Source organism: Camelus ferus, chromosome 24 (assembly GCF_009834535.1).
Source record: "Camelus ferus isolate YT-003-E chromosome 24, BCGSAC_Cfer_1.0, whole genome shotgun sequence".
Classification (NCBI taxonomy): Eukaryota; Metazoa; Chordata; class Mammalia; order Artiodactyla; family Camelidae; genus Camelus; species Camelus ferus.
The window spans coordinates 17,399,160-17,421,880 of record NC_045719.1 but is presented as its reverse complement, the minus strand read 5'-3'; the positions used below and the strand labels follow the sequence as shown (position 1 = coordinate 17,421,880).

The 22,721-nt window shown below is 38.3% G+C and overlaps 2 protein-coding genes across 3 annotated transcripts in view; one reads left to right on the top strand and one right to left on the bottom strand.

The window, feature by feature from the left end:
* RPRD1A (regulation of nuclear pre-mRNA domain containing 1A) overlaps nt 1-3,769 on the top strand; it is a 55,768-nt gene extending 51,999 nt beyond the window's left edge. Inside the window, exon 7 of the mRNA XM_006183404.3 lies at nt 252-3,769. Within this exon, the coding sequence (XP_006183466.1) occupies nt 252-401 (150 nt within the window). The 3' untranslated portion in view covers nt 402-3,769. The remainder of the gene's footprint in view (nt 1-251) is intronic.
* A 5,069-nt stretch (nt 3,770-8,838) lies between these two features.
* C24H18orf21 (chromosome 24 C18orf21 homolog) lies at nt 8,839-16,100 on the bottom strand. Of its 2 annotated transcripts, XM_032467249.1 has the most exons (5): nt 15,910-16,095; nt 15,802-15,824; nt 13,376-13,575; nt 11,697-11,896; nt 8,839-10,105 (listed from the first exon to the last, which is right to left on the bottom strand). In XM_032467249.1, exons 1-5 carry the CDS (start codon nt 15,984-15,986, stop codon nt 9,952-9,954), a joined length of 654 nt encoding a protein of 217 aa, XP_032323140.1. In that variant the 5' UTR covers nt 15,987-16,095; the 3' UTR covers nt 8,839-9,951. The 2 variants fall into 2 exon arrangements, with proteins under 2 accessions (XP_032323140.1, XP_032323141.1); XM_032467250.1 differs by lacking the exon at nt 11,697-11,896 and having other exon boundaries at nt 15,910-16,100.
* Between the last annotated feature and the right edge of the window lie 6,621 nt (nt 16,101-22,721).

The following is a 22,721-nucleotide window of genomic DNA, read 5'->3' as shown; positions in this document are numbered from 1 at the left end:
TATTCTGAGGTTAAATATATTAATATGTCAGTTTTCTTTTTACAGGTGTGAAACGACAGATTAAGATTATGGTTTTTCATAATAATAATAACTAGTTTATTTCCCAAATCCCTCTTTTGATCCTAAAGCTCACATGGTAATCTTTTTATTCAGCATTAAGTGAGTGCTTTACCCGACTTTATGCAGAGCATTAGCTAGATGGCTCTTCTCTGAACTCGCAGAATGCTAATGAGAACGGTTTAATGTTACAGGAATACAAGCGCAAGTTAGCCAGAGTTTCCTTGGTGCGCAAAGAACTCAGGTCCCGGATCCAGAGCCTGCCAGACTTATCTCGATTGCCCAATGTCACTGGCAGCCACATGCATCTGCCCTTTGCGGGGGACATCTACAGTGAAGATTGATGACCAGGCTCTTTCCAGGGCCCAGGACTTTGCAAAAGATGGAGACAGGTTAGGTGGGTAGTCCCGTAGCGTTATTTTTGTATATTGTGGAGAGAGTGACGTTCACAAAAGAAACGACAAGTAATTTATAAAAATGTTTAAAATATTGGTTTGTTTACTATTTTATTGGTAAGTTAACATGACTTAGTTTAAACAAAGCGATGGTCTCTGTGTATTAATAAGCTTACAAATAGTGATTATTTTCAAAAACTCTTTTTGTAAATTTTTTTGATCCAGGGCCTTGTGAGAAGTCCATGTTTCTATTTCTTCATGTATTTTCAAATGTTTTTCTTTATTTTCTTCGGTATCTAATCACTGTATAGTATGTAATTCCTAAAGGGTAAGAACTAATCAGGAGTTGGTTGAGACTTTATTATGGTATAGTTAGGACTTGAATGTAGAAGTGACTAAATGTTCCGGCTTAATCTTCACCCTTCTCCCCAACCGAAGTATCAGTTCTGTGCCTCTCAATGCCTTTGATTCCTTATTCCCTAGAGGTTAGTAATTTAACACTAAACATCGATGTCATTTTGAGAGTCAGATCAGAACCTAGAGAACTTTTCCACAGTAACACCATATAGGGGTTCCATTCCAACTGCCACAGTGTAGAATAAAAGGAGTGTTAAATAGGGACCCCTCCTTGATTGAACTATCTAGAATTATTTGAATAGATTAATATGAAAATGCTTTGGAAACGTTATAAGTTTTGACATTCTTCCAAAACAACAACTCTGATTCTGGAACTGATTTCTATTTGTCAAATCAGGCTCTTTTTAACATAATTAATTGATCCCTTTCATCTAAAGCCACCTGTGGGATTAAAAGGAGTGTAAAATAATGATACTTTGTTATTCTCTCAGCCATTTAACTTTCAAAACAATAGTATTTTTAGCTCTAGTATCTCAAGAACACAATATTCATTAATTTCAGTAAAGTAGCCTGGAACATTTTTAATGATTCCTTAAGGTTTTTGAATGACTGTATATTTGGAAATTAAGCAGTGCTACACTACAGGGTAGGTCTGGTAAATATTATATTTGTATATATAGAATTACCAAAACATGTGCTTTTACCTTTATTTCTAACCCTGTGTGTTAGAGCAGTTGCATGCTCTCTTGCTTTCTCTCTAAATCACATTGTTAAGCTGTGGATTTTGTACTCAGTGATGACTTAGGATAAACATTTCTTTTTTCATTCATTACTTTACATATTAGGCATTTTTCTTTTCGTTGTAAGAAGATTCAAATTAGACAGTCAATAAAACTTCTTTTAAATCCCTCAAGCCAGTTATGTCTCACTAGTCTGAATGACTTCTAATGTTTCTCAGTATTAGAGATTATAGTCGAATTTATTTGTGAAGGAGAAGGCAAATATTTATTTTTAGTAGCCAATAGTTTTGGGTACAGTGCTTTTAGCAGTTTTACCTCTCTCCAAAACAGACACATAGAAATAATTTTCACCCATATATGGCTTATATTCCAAAGGTTTTTACTCAGCTTTTGGGACTTGGGGCACATTTTTTCACAGAAACAGTAGTAATTAGGTTCTCTGTGGTCACTATTACAGAACGCTCACCCAAGAACCTAATCCACTTAACCATGAATGTACTTGTGATGTGGGTGACAAACTACTAGTCGTAGATCCTGACCAGCATTTGTAACATCACTCCTTGTAAGGAAATGGTGCATAGCAGCCAGACTCACGCACTGGGGTGTCTGTCTGTCTTGTGTACCTCTGTCCCTAGGTGTAGGGTAAGTAAGAAGAAGATTCAGCATGGAGGTGGAGGGTGTAACAAGTGCACAATTACAAAAACCTGGTTATACCTGTTCTGAAAGTATGCTGCCACGTAAGTTAGTTTTTGTTGTTAAAGTGAAAACAAATACTCGTATATTAATTTATTTTCAACATCTTGACCTTATTTATGATCTGCTAAAGTGGTGATTTATCCATTCAAAGTATATTTTTTTCCATTTAAAAATAATGTATAAACTATGCACTCCTGGGAAGATTTGAAACCTATTAGAAGCTTGTGGAAGTATTTTCAACGTCTAAAACAGACTCCTGACTTAGATACTGATTTTAACGTCAGTGTCTGCGCTAACTATTTATGATAAAAATGCATTATTTTTTTAAAGAGCTTGATGCGATTTGTAATAAATGACAGTACTCAAACCTGAATGTTCCCCCCAGGTTCACCCTCTGACCAGCCCTCCACAAGCTTTCACCTGTTGGTTAATTCACTAACTGTAAACACAAATGATGTGGTCTCATTTAGAAGTTATGTTTTCAGCCTTGTGATGGTCAACATGGTAAGCCTTAGCAGTAAATAGTCTTCCTTTCTCAAAGGTAGACCACGGTTTTTCCAGACATGGGGTTAGATGGGGGTACTGTAATGCCAAGTTCTAAATCATGAGCATTTTCTTCACTGTGTACGTGAGGCAAATCATGCATCTATTGAGTGCAGCTTGGCCTGGTCCCTCAAGAGAAACGCATGTCACCGAGCTTGCCGTAGGGGTACTTTGGTTTGAATGGATACCATCACTCTTTTCTCCACAAACAGTGCAGGAGAGCTGTCTGGAGTGGCAATTTGGATAGATTCCCTGGCATTTCCTCTGCTCCTTCCATCACTACAGTAAGTAAAAGAACCCCATGGGGGACCCGGGAGTCTGAGAAAATCAGCTATGCTCAGTAGCCAACCTCCCCTCCTAGGAAAAGGAGCCCAGATGCAGCTGTTCTGGCACCTCTTCTCACATGCACTCTCAATCAGGGCTTTTCTGTAAGAACTCCTTCACGATCAGCAAGAGCTGGGATGACCTGGTCATCTTGATTGGCAAGATTGAAATAACAAAACTAGGTTGTCGTTTCTCACTGTAGATGAGCAACTTACTATAATTAATGAACTCGTTCTGAGAAATCTGGAGAAGAAAACACTCAAAAGAACAAATTCGTTGGGCAAGTTAGAATGTCCTTTCTGAATTTTCCATTCAAAAGATTTTTACTATATGAAATAACGTAAAGTTACTAAACCGCTTTGTATTCTACTAAGAAGTAGCTCTTAAGACGTAGTCTTGTTTAATAGCTGTTGCACTATATCAGAGCTTTTTAAAGTGCAAACCCAGTTCTCTGTGTAGAAAGGGAACATTGTGTTACTGAATTATTTATACAGACCATTTGTTGCCATCTGTAATGCCAGCCGTCCACACCTGAGTCTGTTCTGAGGTGGCAATAGCACATGGGAAGGTGAAGTTTCCCTATTTCTTTGGCCCTTTCTCTTTGGTTGTATCTGATGACAGTATAAGATGTTCTTAATAAAGTTTTACGTTCTTTTTGAGATGTGTAGATCATTTTTGTGAATTTTCTTGATTGGCTATGGGGTGGGGAGGGAAGAGATTAATGGACTGCTTTAAGAAGCAAAGTCCTGGAAAGTACTCAGCGATGTTAGCGGGGAGAAACTGCTGAAGGAGGATTCCATTGGCTTGGTCGGTGGTGCGAACAGCAGGATCACCTGGAGGGCTTATTAAACGGAGCGTCAGGGGTAAGGCCTGGTAGTTTATGTTTCTAACAATTTGATGCTGATGCCACTGGGTATAGGGGCCACATTCTAACAACCACTGCTCTAAACCTACTTTGAAGTCTGCGACTTGCTTCATGATTTAAAATTCCAGGTAATGTTAGGCAATTCCAAGTAATTAGATAAGAAAGTATGGGTTTTACAGTTCATTATGTAACAAGTTCCGTATGGGCGGAGAACGAGGCCCCGTCCTTTGTGACCTCCTGCACAGAAGCGCCTAAATGCCTTTGAATAAACAGATTTGCTTGGTACCTTAGACTCCTGCCTGGAGCACAGGTCCTCTCACCACATCTTGAATTTAAAGCAGAATTGAGAAATCCTAGGAATCTGTGGTAATCTCTAGCGCGGTGTTTGCCAGACTCCTTTGATAAGACTCACTTGGGACGGCACATACCTCCTGAATCAGAATTCTCTGCAATTCTTACCATCTAGAGAGTCTGGGAGAGCTGGTCCTCTGGCCAGTGCCCCTGGTTCTCCGTTCCTGGATGGCCTCTGCTCACTGTATCTGAATTCAGGTGTTCCCATTCCCAGCCCATGTATCCCCCCTTGCAGAGGTAGGTTTTATACAGTGCAGTGGACCCTGTATCCAGAGATTCTGTTTCAGAACATTTGAGATAGGCCTGATCTGCGTTTTAAACAAATTACTCAGATGATTCTGATGCAGGCCATTCCTGATTGCACTTTGAGGAACAATGCCCCGCAAAGCACGTCATGGTCTGTGACTACAATAATGCTAGCTCACACTTACATGGGAGCTACCATAGACCAAGACTGCTCCAAGAGCTTCATACATGCTTTGCGATAGATGCTCTGATTTTTCCCATTTTACCTATGGGGAAGCTAAGACGCAGCGTAAATTTCGATGACTCTTAACAAGTCAAATGGTGAAGCTCGGATTCAGACCCAGCTGAAAGATGGACTCTGAGCCTGTGCTTCTGAACTGCTACATAATGCTGCCTGTCATACTGGTATGTTGTGTAGCAGCTCCACCATCAGCAAATCCACATTTTGCTGTAACCTGTGAAATGATACCATTATGCAAATATTCAAATTAAAAAGTAACATCTTAGCTAAAAGCACTGCTGAAGGATGGGGGCTTATCAAGGGATGTTACACCCAGTTGTCTTTTATATTGTTTTTATTGAGGTAAAATATATGTAACATAAAATTCACCACTTTTAAGTGTACTCTGGGGTTAAATACATTGATGATTAATATGGTTCTGCAGCCATCACCATATATCTTCAGAACTTTTTCATCTTCCCCATTTAGTCCTCTACCCATTAAACAGTAACCCCCAATCCCTCCAGCCCCTTGCAACCACCGTTTCACTGTCTCTATGAACTTGACTTTCCTAGGTGCCTCCTAAATGAAATTATAAAATATTTGTTCTTTTGTGCTTGGTTTATTCCACTTAGCATAATCTGCTCTAGGTTGATTAATGTTGTAGCATGTGTCAGAATTTCTTTTTGAGGCTGAGTAATATTCCATTGTATGGATGTATACATTTTGTTTATCCATTCCTATGTTGACGGACCGTCGATTGCTTCCACCTTTTGATTATTGTGAATAATACTGCTGTGAACATGGGTGTACAAAAATCTGTGCAAGTCCCTGCTTTGATTTCCAATTGCCTTTTTCAAAGCAATTGTTTGTATTCATATAAACAAGGTAAAATTAGAATGAACTATTAATAGGGATAGTCTAGACAACATTTTAATGAAACCTACTGTGCTTAAGGCATGGTGTTAAATCTTTTGAGACATACAGAGATTATTCAACTGCATGTCTGCTCTCAAATAGTTTACATTCTAGTGGGAATGGAATACAGTAACAATTTTTAGAATTGACCAAAGCTTGCTTTTATTTTTAAACTAATGTATTTCTTCCAAGCCAGTGGTTCCATAGGCGCTCAGTATTGGCCTCAGCTGGGAACTTCTTAGAAGGGCCAAAGTCTCGGACTCCAGACTACTGAACTAGAAAACCTGAGGTTGGGGACCAGCATTGTATCTTCTTAACAAGACTTCTAGGTAATTCTGACATGCACTCCAGTTCCAGTTTAGCTTTGTGTACCACTGTGCTAGGCATCCAACACTTTACCTCAACACTTTAGTCTCAAATATGGTAAATACCTTTACAGTGAATAAAAGGACTTGGTCCAACAAAGCAGTTGTAAAAAAGTGTGCTTTTCTGACAAGCCAAGAAATGGTTTTCATCTGCTGTGTTTCTACCCTTAGGAGCCCCACTTTCTCCCCCCTGGCAAATCCCCCCGACTTTCGTATTTAATTTCTCTGTCTAGTGCATCTCTTGTAATTCTTCCGAGGATGACAGAGTGAAGGAGAAGCAGTAATGCAGTCTGGGGCCTGACTGTCATCTGCCTTTTCGAAGACTGATTAGCCTTTGGTATGATTATACCACCACAGGTTTAGCTATTTTAATTGCTGAAATCCCTGTGATTTTATTTCCAACTTGTTGGATGCTATCCAAGATGAAAACTATGTTTTACTGCCTTTTTTATAAATGGATCACTGACTGAAATGGAATAACTAAAATGAATTTTGGAATAATGCATTTCACATTTGAATTCTATGCACCATGGGAAAGGTATGAAACTGAAATTTTGAATTAATTTAAGTGAAATTGTTAGGCAGAGCTATTGTTCAGATGTTTTCTAGAAAAATTCAGTTGTGTTGGTATTGCTATTGTATTGGTATTGAAAGTCGTATTTCAAATTTACGAAGAAATATTTACTTTCTAAAATAACACTTGTGTTTACTTATGGAAATACAAGTTAAATGAGAGGTTTTAAGAGGTTTAAATCATGTATTAATCCACGGCTTTTTCAAAATACTACATTAATATTTGTTGTCTCCTTTTTCCAGCTCTTGATATTTAAGTTATAAAGTCATGTAGGACCGTTATGGGATCAAGTTATTAACAGAACGTTTACAATGCTACTTGACTCTTAAAGTCTTTGTGTAATTTAGTTATAACTGCCATAAGGTCTTTGTGGTTTGGACTGTGGTTTTATGATTTGAGCTGTTAGACTGCAGCTGGAGTGTGCTTAGCTGAGGGAAATTCTATTTTCATTGACCTTTTTGAGCTGGTATTTGAGCTCTGCAGGACTTCACGCCACCTTCCTGTCCAGTTCCTGTGTCTGTAGCCGACAGCTCTGGATACCCTGGCTTAGTCATCAGTGTGTAGTATTCTCCCTGTTGGAGTTGCTAGTCTCGCCTTGTCTTGCCTAGCATGAGGAAGAAAGACTAACTTCCTTCCAGTTCCTTTATCTTTCCTTCCTTGCTTTTATGTCCATTGATGGACAGAGCAATTACAATTATGATAAGGTTTTACATCAATAGCATAAAGCTCTTTTTTTGGTTGGGTGTAAATTTCCCCATCAGGAACCGATAAGAAGCTAACTGCTAATGATGGAGCTTACTGATTGGTTAAAATACAATTTTTTTCTTAACCAGCAGTTTTTGCAACATGGCTTAGAGTTGTCTTTTTTTTTTTAAGGCGAGTTTTTTTTCAGAACATGACTTAGAAATATTGAAACAGAAAACCAATTTTTTTTAACATAGAGGAAGTGTATTCAATGTTTTTTAAAGCTCTGTATTATTTAAATTAGTTTTTAAATGCTTGTAGTTATACACTGTAACAATCAGCAATTCAAATAACCCAGAGGAATAGGTATGCAATTCTATTTTTAGATGTTAATCAGTCATATATAAAATTAAATATTCATTAGATATATATTTGGCAGCTTAGTAATTACTTTATTAAATACTTTAATGAGGTTAGACACAATGAAGAGATTTCCTAAGTGCTTGTTGGCTATCATTTTAGAAATTCTGAATAGCTGTTTTTATTATAAAAAGTTAGATCTAGTATTAAGCGTCATTTGGTTAAAATATTCCTCTTGCATGTTTGTTTTAGAACAATGATCTGGTTTCTTTTCTTAATTGTCTTACATAGATAGGGTAGCACCCTGTAGACACTTTATAATTTCTTGGTAGTGTACTAGAAATCTCATTTGTTAAAGTACAGTATTAAGGATGTATAGACTTGTTTCATTGTATGCTACTTAGTAAAATTGTAATTTATATTCTGTGTCTTCTAAGAATGCTTCTGCACAATGTACTTTTTCTAAAGGATAAAACTGTCAGTAATTGTGGAGGTCTTCAGATTAAAAAAAATTAAACCATCTTACTTTCTAGAAAGACATATCATCTGAAGCAATCAACAAGAGCCAAAAAAATTTAGTTATAAACTCAAAATTGTATCATCTTCAGTTCTTCTGATCTGGGAAAGTAGTTTTATCAAAGAACTCTACAAGTATTCAGTTTGTCTAATCCCGTGCCACATTTCCTTTAGAGCAGGGATGACAAGTTCTATTAATTTTTTGGGAAATCTTTATATTGTCTTCCACAGTGGCTACAACAATTTACATTCATATCAAGTGTATAAGGGTTCCGTTTTCTCCAGATTTTTGCCAACATTTTATTTCTTGCCTTTTTTGATAAAAACTGTCCTGACAGGTGTGAGGTGAAATCTCATTGTGGTTTTGATTTGCATTTCCCTAATAATTAGTGATGGTGAACATCTTTTCATGTGTCTGTTGACCATCTGTATGTCTTCTTTGGAAAAGTATCTATTCAGCTCCTCTGCCCATTTTGCAACAAGGTTATTTGTTTTGTTGTTGTTGAGCTGTATGAATTGTTTATATATTAAGCCCTTACCAGATGTATCACTTGCACATTTCTCCCATTCAGTAGGCTGTCTTTTCATTTTACTGATGGTTTCCTTTGCTGTGCAGAAGCTTCTTAGTTTGATGTAACTTCATTTGTTTATTTTTGCTTTTGTTTCCCTTGCTTGAGGAGACATATCTAGAAAGATACTGGTAAGACTGATATCAACGAGCACACTGCCTATGTTTTCTTCTAGGAGTTTTATGGCTTCAAGTCTAATCCATTTTCAGTTAATTTTTGTGTATTGTGTGAGAGAGTGGTAGTTCATTTTTCTGCATGTGGCTGTCCAGTTTCCAACACCATTTACTGAAGAGACTATCCTTTCTCCATTGTATTTCTTAAGAAAATTTTAAGTTTTAAACTTTAAAGCAGCGAAGAGTCTTGGAAACAGATTATAGTTTAAATTGTCTAAATTACTTATTTAAAGAGTTTTTAAAAGACAGGTTGAACAGAATCCTAGCCTGTCATTTAAAAAAAGCACATCTATGTTCCAGGAAAGATTTAGGATAGCTAAACTGTTACTATGGTATTTGATGTAAATTTTAGACCTAAAAAAATAAGTTTTCGCCAGAGCAAATGAAATACCATTTACAGTGAAACATTATGAGGAACAAAAGAGAGTTGTAAAAATGAAAATTTTGATATCTGACTGAATCATCTATAATCAAGAATGTCCCCTGTATTTACTTTTGCATGGAAAATGGGAATAATGTTTAAATTTTTACTAATATTCAGTTATGCGGATGAATATAGGCAAACAAAGACACACGTACTTTACACTTTTTCTGAATTAGCAATAAGGCTACGGACACCGAGAAAGGAGTGAGTAGACCCTCTCGTAAAGATCTCAGTTTCCTTATGAAAGAAAATGACAGTAAATAATGAAAACTGTTAATTAAGGAAGGAGAAGACAGTAACAGCCACTGAGTGTCCGTGTATATCCTTACTGCTTACGAGGACCTTTCAGACTTGTCTGATTCTCACAGCCACCTTGCGAGGTGTGCGGGTTTTGGTTTTTCATTCTAATGAGGGCTTTTCTCCATAAACACTGAAGCAAATGCCAAGAAAAATTCGTTCCTGGACCCTGGTTTTCATGTATTTTAAGACTAAATAGATTTTTAAAAAAAAACAGTTTTTCTAACTTTAGTTTCATAAATTGCATTAAACACTTCTTATTCTTCTAGTCCATCCTTTACAAAGAAGATAAGAAATTTCTGAAGTCCACCTTTGGATTCTTCTGGGATTCACTCTGGCTAAGCAACATTTTTAGTTGAGAGAAGTGTTTCTTTGTTTTGCCCAAACTCTTTGAGGAGCAAATAGGTGTTGACTGTCCAGATGTAGGTGTTCTGAAAAGAAACATAAAGCCATGCTTAGTATACTGACAAATGACAGTTTAAAAGTCTTATTCCTGCTTAGCCCAGTGCTTCTGAGCAGTGCCAGGCACAGAGCAGACCCTAAAAATACCCACCGAGTAAACAGCTCCCCATCTGGTATGTGTATATTTATGCCCTATTCTACTTCATTCCCGCCAGTTGTGTTCCATCCCCCCAAACAATCTTCGGGGTTTGTCAGTCTCATCCCTCTTCTGACTCCCCATCTGTGTAATAAATGTGAAATATCCTTCTCACTCCTGCATGTATCTAAGAAGCAGTCTGGTCTAAAAGCAAGTGAGTTATTTTAAATATGCCAAGTTTCCTTTTATCTGCATGTGTCCAAGAAAGTGAAAACTTCTGTGCTGAATTCCTATCATACCAAACATCAAGATAACTAAATCAAGAATTTACAGGAAACTGGACTTGGAATTTTAGACATCACGCCCAATAAAAGAAAAATTCAGTGGGGAGGGTATAGCTCAGTGATACAGCATGGGCATAGCATGCACAAGGTCCTGGGTTCAATCCTCAGTGCCTCCATTAAAAAATGTACTATAAATAAATAAATAAACCCAGTTTACCCCCCACAAAAAAAGCTTTAAAAAAAAAAGAAAAAACCCTCAATTCAGTAAGCAGAAATAATCCAGACCTTGCTGAATTTTGTTATTTATGTTCAAGAAACTACCAGAATCTTTTCTAAGAAAATGTTCACAAATTCCTTTCTGTTTCTATGGAGTTAAATTTACTGATTAGCATAGTGGATAAAGTATTGAAGATTACTAAAAATAAAACATGTGCCCAGTCACACAGTTAACTTTGTGTCATTTGAGAAATCCCTATTCAGTTAATTTCCACGGGAATTTCTGATCAAGGAAACAGCAAGAACAAAGGTTTGGAGCAGGAAAGTAACCTGAGTGGTTCAGCTTTGCTGACACAGAGGAGGAATGAAGGCAAGTAAGACAGGCAGGCAGACAGGCACCAGGTAGTGAGGGCTCGAAAGCCACCCCAGAGCACCTGTTCCGTATGCTACAGAGTGAAGTGCTAAAAGGCTTCTAACCACAACTGTGCTTTTAAAAAATATCAGACTAGAAGGGCTTGAAACTAGAAGCGGGAAAACTCAGGAAATAATTGTAGTAGTCCTGGCCAATGAATGGAGACCTGAACAGACAGCAGCAGCAGGGAGGAAGGAGAGCTCACATGCAGACACCAAGGAAATAGGATGGACAGAAGCTGGCGACTAACTGGACAAGGACCAAGGTAGCAGGAATTGTGAGCTGTACTCACCATCTCAGGTCAGAATGTCTAGAAGGACATGTTCACTTACAAAACAAGCAACATAGGAGGATGGGGCATTTTGAGTAGTTAACTGTGGGGACATGTGGGGACGGGGGAGTAGATATTTTGCACAGGCAGCTGGGAACAGGCCCAGGGAGAAGCTGGAAGCAGAAAAGCACGCAGAAGAACTCCCTGAGCTGGGTGGCAAAGTCAGGGAGTGTATATTAAACAGAGAAGAACTCAGAAGAGTTAACTCTAGCAATTTAAACAGCTTAATGAATTAAGATACCTGAAAGTCAATGCTGGGCTCTTCCCTTTGGAACCAGACCTATCATGTTTCAGGTTCGCAGAACTTAGAGTCATCCTCTCCGGGGTGTTCAGGCCGAGTTTACTCGTTGGAGTGGTAGGATTGCTCTTCAATGCTGATAGAAAGCTTCTACTTTTACCATGATGTTTAACTGTTCTGTTGCATGTTTTACAAGTAACCAACTGCCATTAAAAGAAGAAATATTAGGTCTGATTTATCTTATAATTCAATCAAATAAACTGAATGTTCATTAAATTCTTATACATAAGGGACTACATCAGGTGTCACAAGGTTGAGTAACAAAGGCTGCCCTTGGGGAGCTTGTAATCTAGCAACAGGAATCAGACAAAGACACAAATTTAAAAGAAAATCTTCAATAAAAAGTTAATGGCTCAACATCCGTATATAATTTAAAACACCTTTGTAAAGATGATAAAGCTCTACTTTCTCAATGTAAAACTCTGTTCAAAGGGAATGGAGGAGGCTGAGAATGATACTCTTTAAACTTTGGAAGGATGCTCTTTGTAACAGTAGTAGACATTTAATATTTTTTTGCAGACAAACGCCAAGCCTTTCCCAATAAAACATGGCTAAGTATCATGGAAAATTTAATTGACTCCTTCAGACAACTGATTAGTGATTCTGTAAAAATAGGTCTGAAGTAATTTATAAAACCAATCAAATGAATTCTCACATTCTCACACTTCTTCACCTCATTAGCTATAGAGGTTGACTCCTTTTTTCAGGATTCATTTTTCAAGACATGGTCCATTTTTACAGCTGAATGCCTTTCTTCTACATATCTCACTCAGTGCCCAGGACTCAGCCCAGGCCTCAACAAAATTAATACAAACTAGTTTAGCTAAGTACTCTGAAGATCATGAGCAGGTAAAAATGCAAATGGAAGGTCTTATTTACAGAGGTCTGTTTAAGTTGCTCCATGCTTTATATAAACAGTCAATTTTATGACAGAGCAAAATGCACTTACCCATCCAGTGCTGGTGAACTCCTAAACATGGCAGTTCCAATCTAAGTTATTACCAGTTGTAGTCTTGGGTCACACATAATCTGTCATAATGTTCAGTGTGCCCAGCACAGTGCCTGGTAGTAAGCAGGCACTCAAACACTTGACAAATGTTAAAAAGAACATGCAGATAAAGTGCATTGGAAAAACCATAAATAATTTGATTTTAGTTGTTTTATTCCATTTTATAGCCCCAATACACTGCACTGTTTTGCATAAGATACAGCCTCAAAAAATGTTTGATGAATGAACGTAAGATGTACTTACATTTGTTGGGCATAAACTTAAAAACATACTCTGACATGGAAGAGGGTGACTGAAGACATAACCCTCCATGGGGAACTTAATACACACTGCTGTTTGAAGAAAGGTACCATTAACTGATAAAATAATTGTGCTCAACAGTAAGATGTGAACAATTGAGAGCCCATGCTGTTTGGTTTCAGGTAATTGCAAGAAACAAAAAATAAGCTATACTCTTGATGAAACAGTAATAATTAGGAAAAAATATGTATATATTTTGACAATTTAAATGTACTACTACAAATCTTTGAGTTATATTCAGGCTGATTCTTAACTTTATCTTAAGTGAAAGAAAATTCTCGTTTATTTATACATACTGGAATTGAAATCTTACCAATACACTTCTGGAGTCTTTGTATTTTTTCACAATTTTTGCTTCTTTAAAACTGAGTGTATAATTTCTTGCTTCTCGATTAAGAAGTTTCTGTATTTTAGGTGTCAGTTTGGCCTTGGGTTTGAGGCGCACTCTAGAGTTATCCAGAACCAGCAGCTGGAAGCAGTATGGACATGTTTCTTCAAAAGTGCTGTTATCATCTACAATTACACAATGGAACTCATGATTCAGCAAACCAGAATATTCTGCTACCACAAACTGTCAATATTATAAATGCAAAAGAGTATATTACTTAATGTGAGTAAATACACATTTTCAGTAAGCAAACTCAAAGTATAATTTATATAATTTACAAAAAGATAAATTAGCATTAATTACAATATATAAGAATTATTTTACAAAAACTGTAATTCTATCCATTCACTCCTTTTAGCAACAAATATTAGGTCCCCACTCTTTGCTACATTCATTACTTGCTACCAAGTAAATAAAATCTGTATGTCTCATCAATTTTACAAACATGTTTATTACAAAATAACAAATTATACTGTGATTTTTCATTTTGTGATTTGTGAGCTGGGCTTTGTAGGTGGTTTTCTCAGTACAAGGTAACAGGACAACAGACATGCCCTATCCCCTTTATGCAATCAAGAAAGCATTCACTGACTGTCACCATGCTAGGCTGTGGAGATAAAAATACAGAAAGAAAAGAGTTGCTATCTTTAAAGAACTCACATTCTCAGGGAGCCCTAAACAAATGAAGATAAGGCTGGTAATAACAGTAGCAGAATAGGACTTAAATGCCCTGGAAATTATTAAGCTATGCATGGACCATCCAGAAACATTTCAAAGAGGCTTGAAAAAGGTCATCATAGATGACTATAAATTCTATCTGTATTTGGAAATGGCACTCATTATTTGTAAAGGGCTTTCAGGTAAAGCTACGGTGAAAAAGCAAGCATTACTTTTTTTTAGGGAAAGGTGAGCTATGAAGTGATGCAAATGAAAAGGAAGGTGGGCACACCATCAAATATTTAATAAACATTTATTGGTGAGCACTGTGCTAAGTGCTAGGGATATGACAGCACCACAAAAAGCTAAGGACCATGTCTGTGACTTAGCTCTGCCAAATGTAAAATTCTTTCATATTTACTGAATGACTGTTAAGTTCCAGGCACTGTTTTGGGTGTGGGAGATACCACAGTGAACAAAGGGCAGTTCATGGAGAGAGACAGTAAATACAACATCATGTTTGGTGCTGGGGAGAAAAAAGTAAGAAGGGAAAGGGGAATGGGGGATGGCAATAGAGCAGCCAGGAAAGACTATGCGGGGTGACATTTGCAAGAGACCAGAAGGAAGCGAGGGAGGAATCCAAGCAGGTATGAGGCAAGAGTTCCACGCAGAAGGAAGGGCAGCTGCAAAGGCCATGAACAGCACCGGGGCCTGGGTGGTTGGATTTCAGTGAACAGAGGGAGAGCAGGTCAGAGAGGTTAATACGGACCTATGATGCAGGGCCTTGTAGTCTCTTTAAAAGATATTCACTTATACTCTTTTAAGATTTCAGAGTATGTAGCAGAGAAGTGACAAGATCTAGCTTAGGTTTTTATTAGGCTCACTTTGGTTGCTGGATTGAGAATGGACGGCAGAAATGCACCGGAGCTGTTGGCAATGACCCAGGAGAGACTGACGGCTTGGACCAGGGTGTTAAGATGGATACAGAGAGAAGTCGCTAGATACTGGATACATTTTAAAGCCAACTGGATTTGCTGGCTTCTTGGCTTGGGGAGGAAGGCTGTTAGCTACAAAGTCGCTTCTAGGTTTCTGGGCTGACTAATTCCTTGAGGATAGGGTTACCATTTATTGAAATGGGAAGAACTGGAAGAGGGGGGTTGTTATATTGGGGGATAAAGCTTTGGCCTAGTATGACATTCAAAAAAAGTCATCAAGCCATCTGGATGAGTCTAGAATTCGGAGGAGTAGCCTGGGGTGGGGATATAAATTTGGACGTGCTCCGTATACAGAATTTAAAAGCCATGAAGCTGGATGAAAAACTGTCACCAAGGAAGTCAGTGTAGCTAGAAAGGAGGTCCAAGGGCTGAATCCTGGGACACTCCAACGTTGGTTTGTAAAGGTTAGGGAAATTAGGAGAACCAGCAAAGCATATCAAGAAGTGAACTTTGTGATGATCTGCAAGCCAAGTGAGGAAACTACTTCAAGTAGACCGATCAATGTGTCAAATGCCGCTAACAGGTCAGGCAAGGTAAGGAAACTGGATTTTTCTTTGCGAAACTGAGAAGCCTCAGAGACGAGTATTATGGCAGAGGGTCGATTAGATTTTTTCTTTCTGATCATTCTGAGCGTTGTGCAGAATGGAGAGGAGCGGGGCGACGCGTGCTTGACCCACAACCAACGGGCGTCCTCCCTACCGTGTGACGAACTGTAGGCCCAGCTGCAAAAGAGAAAGAGACTCGTGAGGGACGAGAGAAAACCTCCTCGCCGCTCGCCTCCCGCTGCCCCTCCCGTCCCTCTCTTACAGGAGATACCGGGCCTGGCCCGGGCAGCTATCTTGTAGTTTCCGCGCTGCAGCCTCAAGGTAGTGCTTCTGCCTCATCGCCACCACCAACCCCACTCCGCTGAGACCCGGTGACAAAAGACTCCGAAAGCCGGCTTCCCAGCGTGGTGGACTTCAACGATCCGAACTCCCTCCGGAAACAGCCGCCCCGGGCTGAAGGGTTCCGGTTTCCTTCACATCCGGTCCCGCGCGCAGGCCGACCCACTCCCCGCCATTCGCCCCGCCCTTTCCGCCTGGCCCAGCGCGGGTCGCTTCAAACTCGAATCTGGGCAGAGAAGCTTGCTTGACTGGGCAGAGGTGGCAACGTCACGAGTGGAGGGTGTTGCCGTTTGACAGCCCCCTCTCTGATACTCCTGTTTCATTTCTTCAGCCCACGTCGCCCTCTGGATTTGCGAGCCAGGGTACTGACGTGCCCTTGGCAGACGGACGCGCGGCCCGCAAGGGGGCAGCTGGGAGAAGCGAGGCCTCCAGTCCAGGCTGCTCTCCTCACGAGCGCCAGAGAGCTTGTCTTTTATTTTTTCCCGTTTTTTATTGAAGTGAAATTCACACAACATAAAGTTAACCATTTTAAAGGTGAGCAACTCAGTGATATCTAGTACAATTGCAGTGTTGCGCGAACACCACTAGTTTGGAAACATCTTTATCATCCTATAGGAAACCCTGTACCTGATGAGCAGTTGCTCCGCATTCTCCGTTCCCTCCCAGCCCCTGGCAGCTACTAGTCTGCTTTCTGTCTCTATGGATTCTGTATCTGCTAGTCTGAACATTTCATTATAAATGAAATCACAGGACCTTTTCTGTCTGGCTTCATCCATTTAGCATAATGTTTTTGAGGTTCACCAACCCTGTAGCATACATGGGAACTTCATTCCTTTTTATGGCCAAATATTACATTGTATGTATATATCACATATAGTTTATCCATCCATCCACTGATAGACATTTGAGTTGTTTCCACCTTTTGGTTATTGTGAATAGTACTGCTATAAACAACATGTACTTATCAGAATACCTGCTTTCTATATTGAGTGTAAACCTAGCAGTGAAATTGCTAGGTCATACTGTAATTCCATTTTTAACAAGGGTTCCAGATTCTCCACATCCTCACCAACATTCATTTTGTGTTTGTTTTTTTAACTATAACCCTCCTAGTGAGTGTGAAGTGGCATCTCTTTCTGGTTTTGATTTGCATTTCTCTACTGACTAATGAAATGACGTTAAGCATCTTTTCTTGTGTTATTGGCAGTTTGTACACCTCTGAAGAAATATCTGTTCCAGTTAATTGCCCATTTTTAAACTGAGTTGTTTATCTTTTGTTGTTGAGTTGTTAGAGTTTTTAAAAATATATTCTGGATACTAGACCCTTATTCATCTTTTATTTTTAAGTTCAGAAAGGAGTCAAATGATACAAAAGTTTGTAAAAAGAAAGTACATATTCACATCCATATAGATATATTTTGGTTTTTTAGAAGAAATGTTATTATGTCTGCTCTTCCCACCTTTCCATCCTCCTTCTCTGAGGTGATCAACATTAGCAGTTGGGTCTTTTCTCCTTCTATGTCCTTACACACATAAGCCCATGTATGAATGTATAAATATCCCCAATCTCCATTACCCCAACACATACACAACAAAAAAGCCAAGATATACACAAAAACCAAAAACCAAAAATGCAACGTTAGTCCTTTACTACACAACTCGCCTTTTTCCTTAACAGGCCACAGATGTCCCTCCACATCAGTATATATAGTTCTCACATATGCTTTTTTTTTAATAGCTGAAAATATTACAAAACGTAAGGAACCATAATCTATCTAATCATTTTCCTATTGATGGACATTCAAAACTTTTTTTCAGTGCTTTGCTAGTTCAAACAGTGCAGAAGCAAAAAATCTTATATATACTGGTGCTTTTAATCTCTTTTGCCTGAATTACTAAAAGAGAAATTACTAAGTGTAATGAAATGCAGATTTTTATTTGTCAGATATCCAAAAAAGGTTGTAGCAACTCACACTCCTGGCATCAGTGTCTGAGAAAGCTGAGTCAAATTGGATGGGTGAAAAGACAAAGGCCATTGGTTCCCCTAAATACTAGTGAGATAAAGCCTCTTTTCATTTATTTCTTGATGGTTTGCATTTTCTTTTGCGAAAAGACCTGTTGGATTGTTTATTAATTTCTAAGACATCTTCATATTTTGTGGAAATTCATACTATGCTTATTATTTATAGTGCAAAATTTCCTTACTGAACACTTAACTTATCCTTGGTACAGTTTATAGCATTTTCACCACAGAAGCTTTTGTATGCAGTCAAATTCTTTTCACTACTGGGTCTGGGTTTCCTATGTGGCTTAAAAAGTCTTCTTTTATGCTGAAGCTAGACAGCTGAGTAGTCATCCAAGTGTTTTTCTCATCCTTTTCTGGTTCGATTTCTTCCGTGTACATCTTTAATCAACATGAAATGTATTTTCACTTAGGCATGAGGTAGAGCATCTGAATGACATTTTCCCCCCAGATGGACAGCAAGTTATGCAAAGATCCCTTACAGGCTAAGCTAATCTTTTTCTATTGGAACTGAACTTAAAAAAAAAAAAATGCAACGAATACTGAATTTGTGCCGGGCACTTTTTTAAAGCTTCTTACTTGTATTAATACGTATAATCTTCACAACCCCATGGCATAGGTGAAATGCCAGTTTATCCATATAAGTTCTTTCTGAAAAAAATTTTTGTTAGGGGAGGTAATTAGGTTTATGTATTTATTATTTTTAGAGGAGGTACTGGGGATTAAACCCAGGACCTCATGCACGTCAAACGTGAGCTCTACCACTTGAGCTATACCCTCCCCCCATATAAGTTGGTTTTTTTTTTAAACAAAGCGCATCTACTTATAGACTATTTCACTAGCCAGTAAAACAGAAAAGAGGAGAAATGTGTAATGTGCGGGCGCACACTACTCTCCTCCCAGTGGCCCACTTTCCTTTAGCTTTTTCTCTTCTTCCTCTTCTGAGCACCGCACTCCTACATCCAGATGCCCCCTCTGCACCCCTACTTGCATCACGACGTACTTTCTCAGACGCCAAGCACCCAAACAGCACTCTTGGCTTCTCCCACCAACCTGCCCTACCGCCCAGCCTTCTTCCTTCTCAGCCCCACCAAGCGCCATTGCTGTTTCCTGCTTCCACCTCTGGCAGCCAGTCTACCCACTGGCCAGCGGCCCAAAACCAGAAGCAAATCAGGACACTGCCTAGTGCTTCTAACACCTTGGCCACCCTCTCCTCTTTTCCCTGCACCCCTACCTGGGCCTCCTACATTCTTTCCTGCTGCCTCGTTCCCAATCCATTCCTCACAGGGTAGACAAAGTGGCCTTCTGAAAATGTGCATCATTTAGGGGGACGTGGAGCATCTGTGCTCCCAGTCCTCTACGAGCTCCTCATTGCACTTGGAACATAGACTCCTGCCTGGGCTCTCCAGGGCCCCGCCCCACCTCAGACCCGCCATCTACACTCACATTGCTCCTGCCGCACCAGCCTTTTCTCTCTGTCACTCAACAGGTCCTATTCAGACCCGCCCCAGGGCCTTGGCTGCTCTCGCCTTTGGATGAGGATCCTTCCCATGGCTGCTTTTCCTCCTCATTCAATCTTGGGCTCAAATATCACTTCCTCCGAGAGGCCTTCCCTGACCACCCCAATAAAGACCAGCGCCAGGCCCCACCCACCAAGTCAGTCTCTGCCATATCTGGCTTTTATTGTTGTTATAGTAACTTTACTATCTGAAATTGCCTTATTTATTGCCGGTTTACCTGTTTTCCCCCGAATGCCTTGGCATCAGGGTTTGATCTGTCCTGTTTGCTGCTTGGTATGTGGAGCCCAGCCCAGGGATCTGGCACAGAGGAGGGGCTCAATAGGGATTTGCTGCAAAATCATACTGGGAGGAAAGGAAGTTGAAGGTGTTGAAAATAAAAGGAGACTGGCCATGAGTTGACAATTGTTGGCAGTGAGTTTATATTTGTTTATTTATATTAACCTTTTTATTATGGAAAAATCTCAAACATGTACAAAATAATCACCATGATATAATGAAACTTCATACATACACACACAACTCTCAGCATCCCAGCATTCACCTGTACCCCTCCCTACTCCCCTTCAATAAATATAATAATAATAATAATAGTAAACATGTTTTATGACAAAATGTACCTACATTGAAATGTATGTATCTTAAATGTACAATTAAATACCCCTATCAAGACATAAAACATTTCCAATCCCCAGAATATGAACCACATTTTATCAAGATTTCCATCACACCAGAATTCTCTCTACTGATCTTTCTGAATCAACCACCCCTCAAAGAGCCCACCACTGTTCTTTTTTTAAAACCACATCTTAGTTTTACCTTTTTAGAATTTCACAAAAATGGAATCATATAATGTACACTTTCCACACAAATGAGTTAAGACTTTGTAGAACTTCACATTAACAGGGTGAAATTGTAGGTACTTCTTTTACGGTCTCATTCATTCACAAACTGTGAGTAGTTTTTCTCTTTATCACCGAGTAGTATTCCATTTTATGGTTATGCTACACTTTGTTTATTCTTTCACCTGTTGATGGACATTGAACTGTTTCTTGATTTTGTCTATTATAAATAGAGCTGTGATGAACATTTTTGTACAAGTCTTTTTGTAACCTGTGTTTTCACTTTCCTTGGCTAAATAACTAGGAGTAGAATGTCTTGATCAAAGGAGCCTGTTTAACTTCACAAGAAATGGCCAAATGGTTTTCTAAAGTGTTTGGACAATTTTGAATTTTCGTCAAGAATATATGAGAGTTCCAGTTGCTCCACGTCTTTGCTGATATTTGGTGTTATCAGCCTTTTGACTTTAAAACCATTCTAGTGGATGTGAAGTGGTATCTCTTTGTGGTTTCAATATTCATTTGACTGATAACTAATGATCTGGAGCACTTTCTCATGTGCTTCTTGGCCATTTGTGTGATTTCCATTGAGGTGTCTGTTCTAGTCTTTTACCCATTAAAAATTTTTTTATTATCAAATTGTAGGAGTTTATTATATTTTCTTAATAAAAGTCTATAGCTTGACTTTCTACTTTTAATGGGTTTTTTTGATGAGTAGCAGTTTTAATTTTGATAAAATCTAATTTGTTAATTTTTCTTGCATGGTTATTGCTCCCCTAACCCCAGATCATAAGATATTTTCCTATATTTTCTTCTAAAAACTTTATAATTTAGTTTTTAAGTTTAGGTCTATGAGGTCTATTCATTTTTCACAGAACTAGAATAAATAATTTTGAAAATTGCATGGAAACACAAAAGTCCCTAAATAACCAAAAAATATATTGAGAAAGGAGAACAAAGTAGAAGGAATCATACTCCCTGACTTCAGACTATATACCACAACACTACAGTAATCAAAACAGTATGTTACTGGCACAAAAACAGACATGTAGATCCGTTAAACAAGACTGAAAGCTGAGGAAAAAACCCTGCACTAATGGTCAACTAATCTATAACAAAAGAGGCAAGAATATCAAGAATATACAATGAGTAAAAGACAGTCTCCTCAATAAGGAATGCCAGAAAAACTAGTTACATGTAAAAGAATGAATTTAGAACATTTTCTGACACCATATACAAAAGTAAACTCAAAATGGATTAAATACCTAGATATAAGACTGTAAATCATAAAACTCCTAAAAGAAAACATGGGCAGAATACTCTTTGACATAAATCATAGCAATATTTTTTGGATCTGTCTCCTAAAGCAAAGGAAGCAACAGAAAAAATAAATAAATGGGACCTAACTGAACTTAAAAGCTTTTGCCTGGCAAAGGAAACCATTGACAAAATGAAAAGATGAACCTACTGAATGGGAGAAAATATTTGCAAATAATATGACTGATAAGGGGTTAGTATCCAAAATAAATAGACACCTCATAAAACTTAACACCAAAAAGGCAAAGCAATCTGATTAAAAAATGGGAAGAAGACCTGAATAGACATTTTTCCAAAGATATACAGATGGCCAACAGGCACATGAAGAGATGCTCAACATTGCTAATCATCAGAGAAATGCAAATTAAAACCACAATGAGCTATCACCTCACACCTGTCAGAGTGGATATTATAAAAAAAAAAAAAAACCACAAATAACAAATGTTGGCAAGGATCAGGAGAAAAGGGAACTCTCATAAACTGTTGGTGGGAATGTAAATTAGTGCAGCCACTGTGGAAAACAGTATGGAGGATTCTGAAAACGCAAAAGATAGAACTAGCATATGACCCAGCAATTTCCACTCCTGGGAAAAAAAAATGAAAACACTAATTCAGAAAGATACATGCACCCCAATGTTCAGAGCAGCATTATTTGCAATAGCAAAGATATAGAGGCAATCTAAGTGTCCATCAACAGATAAATGGATAAAGAAGATATATATATATATATATCATACACACACACACACACACACACACACACACACAGATATAGATATATATACACACATTGGAATATTACTCAGCCACAAAATAATAAAATCTTGCCATTTGTGACAACATGGGTAGACCTAGAGGGTATTATGCTAGATGAAGTAAGTTAAACAGAGAAAGGCAAATACTTTTTTTTTTTAACATTTTTTTATTGAGTTATAGTCATTGGCAAATACTTTTTGATTTCACTTATATAGAATCTAAAAACAAAAACAATAGCGCAAACATGAAAGAAAAAAAGACTCATAGATGCAGACTGGTGGTT

Excerpts from the sequence above, each read along its gene's own strand:
- C24H18orf21 (XM_032467249.1), bottom strand. The coding sequence starts at position 15,986 with ATGAGGCAGAAGCACTACCTTGAGGCTGCAGCGCGGAAACTACAAGAT. Across the intron at positions 13,576-15,801 it reads GGCCTACAGTTCGTCACACG|ATGATAACAGCACTTTTGAA; the intron begins GTAGGGAGGACG and ends GTGTAATTGTAG. Across the intron at positions 11,897-13,375 it reads AAGACTCCAGAAGTGTATTG|TTGGTTACTTGTAAAACATG; the intron begins GTAAGATTTCAA and ends TTTTAATGGCAG.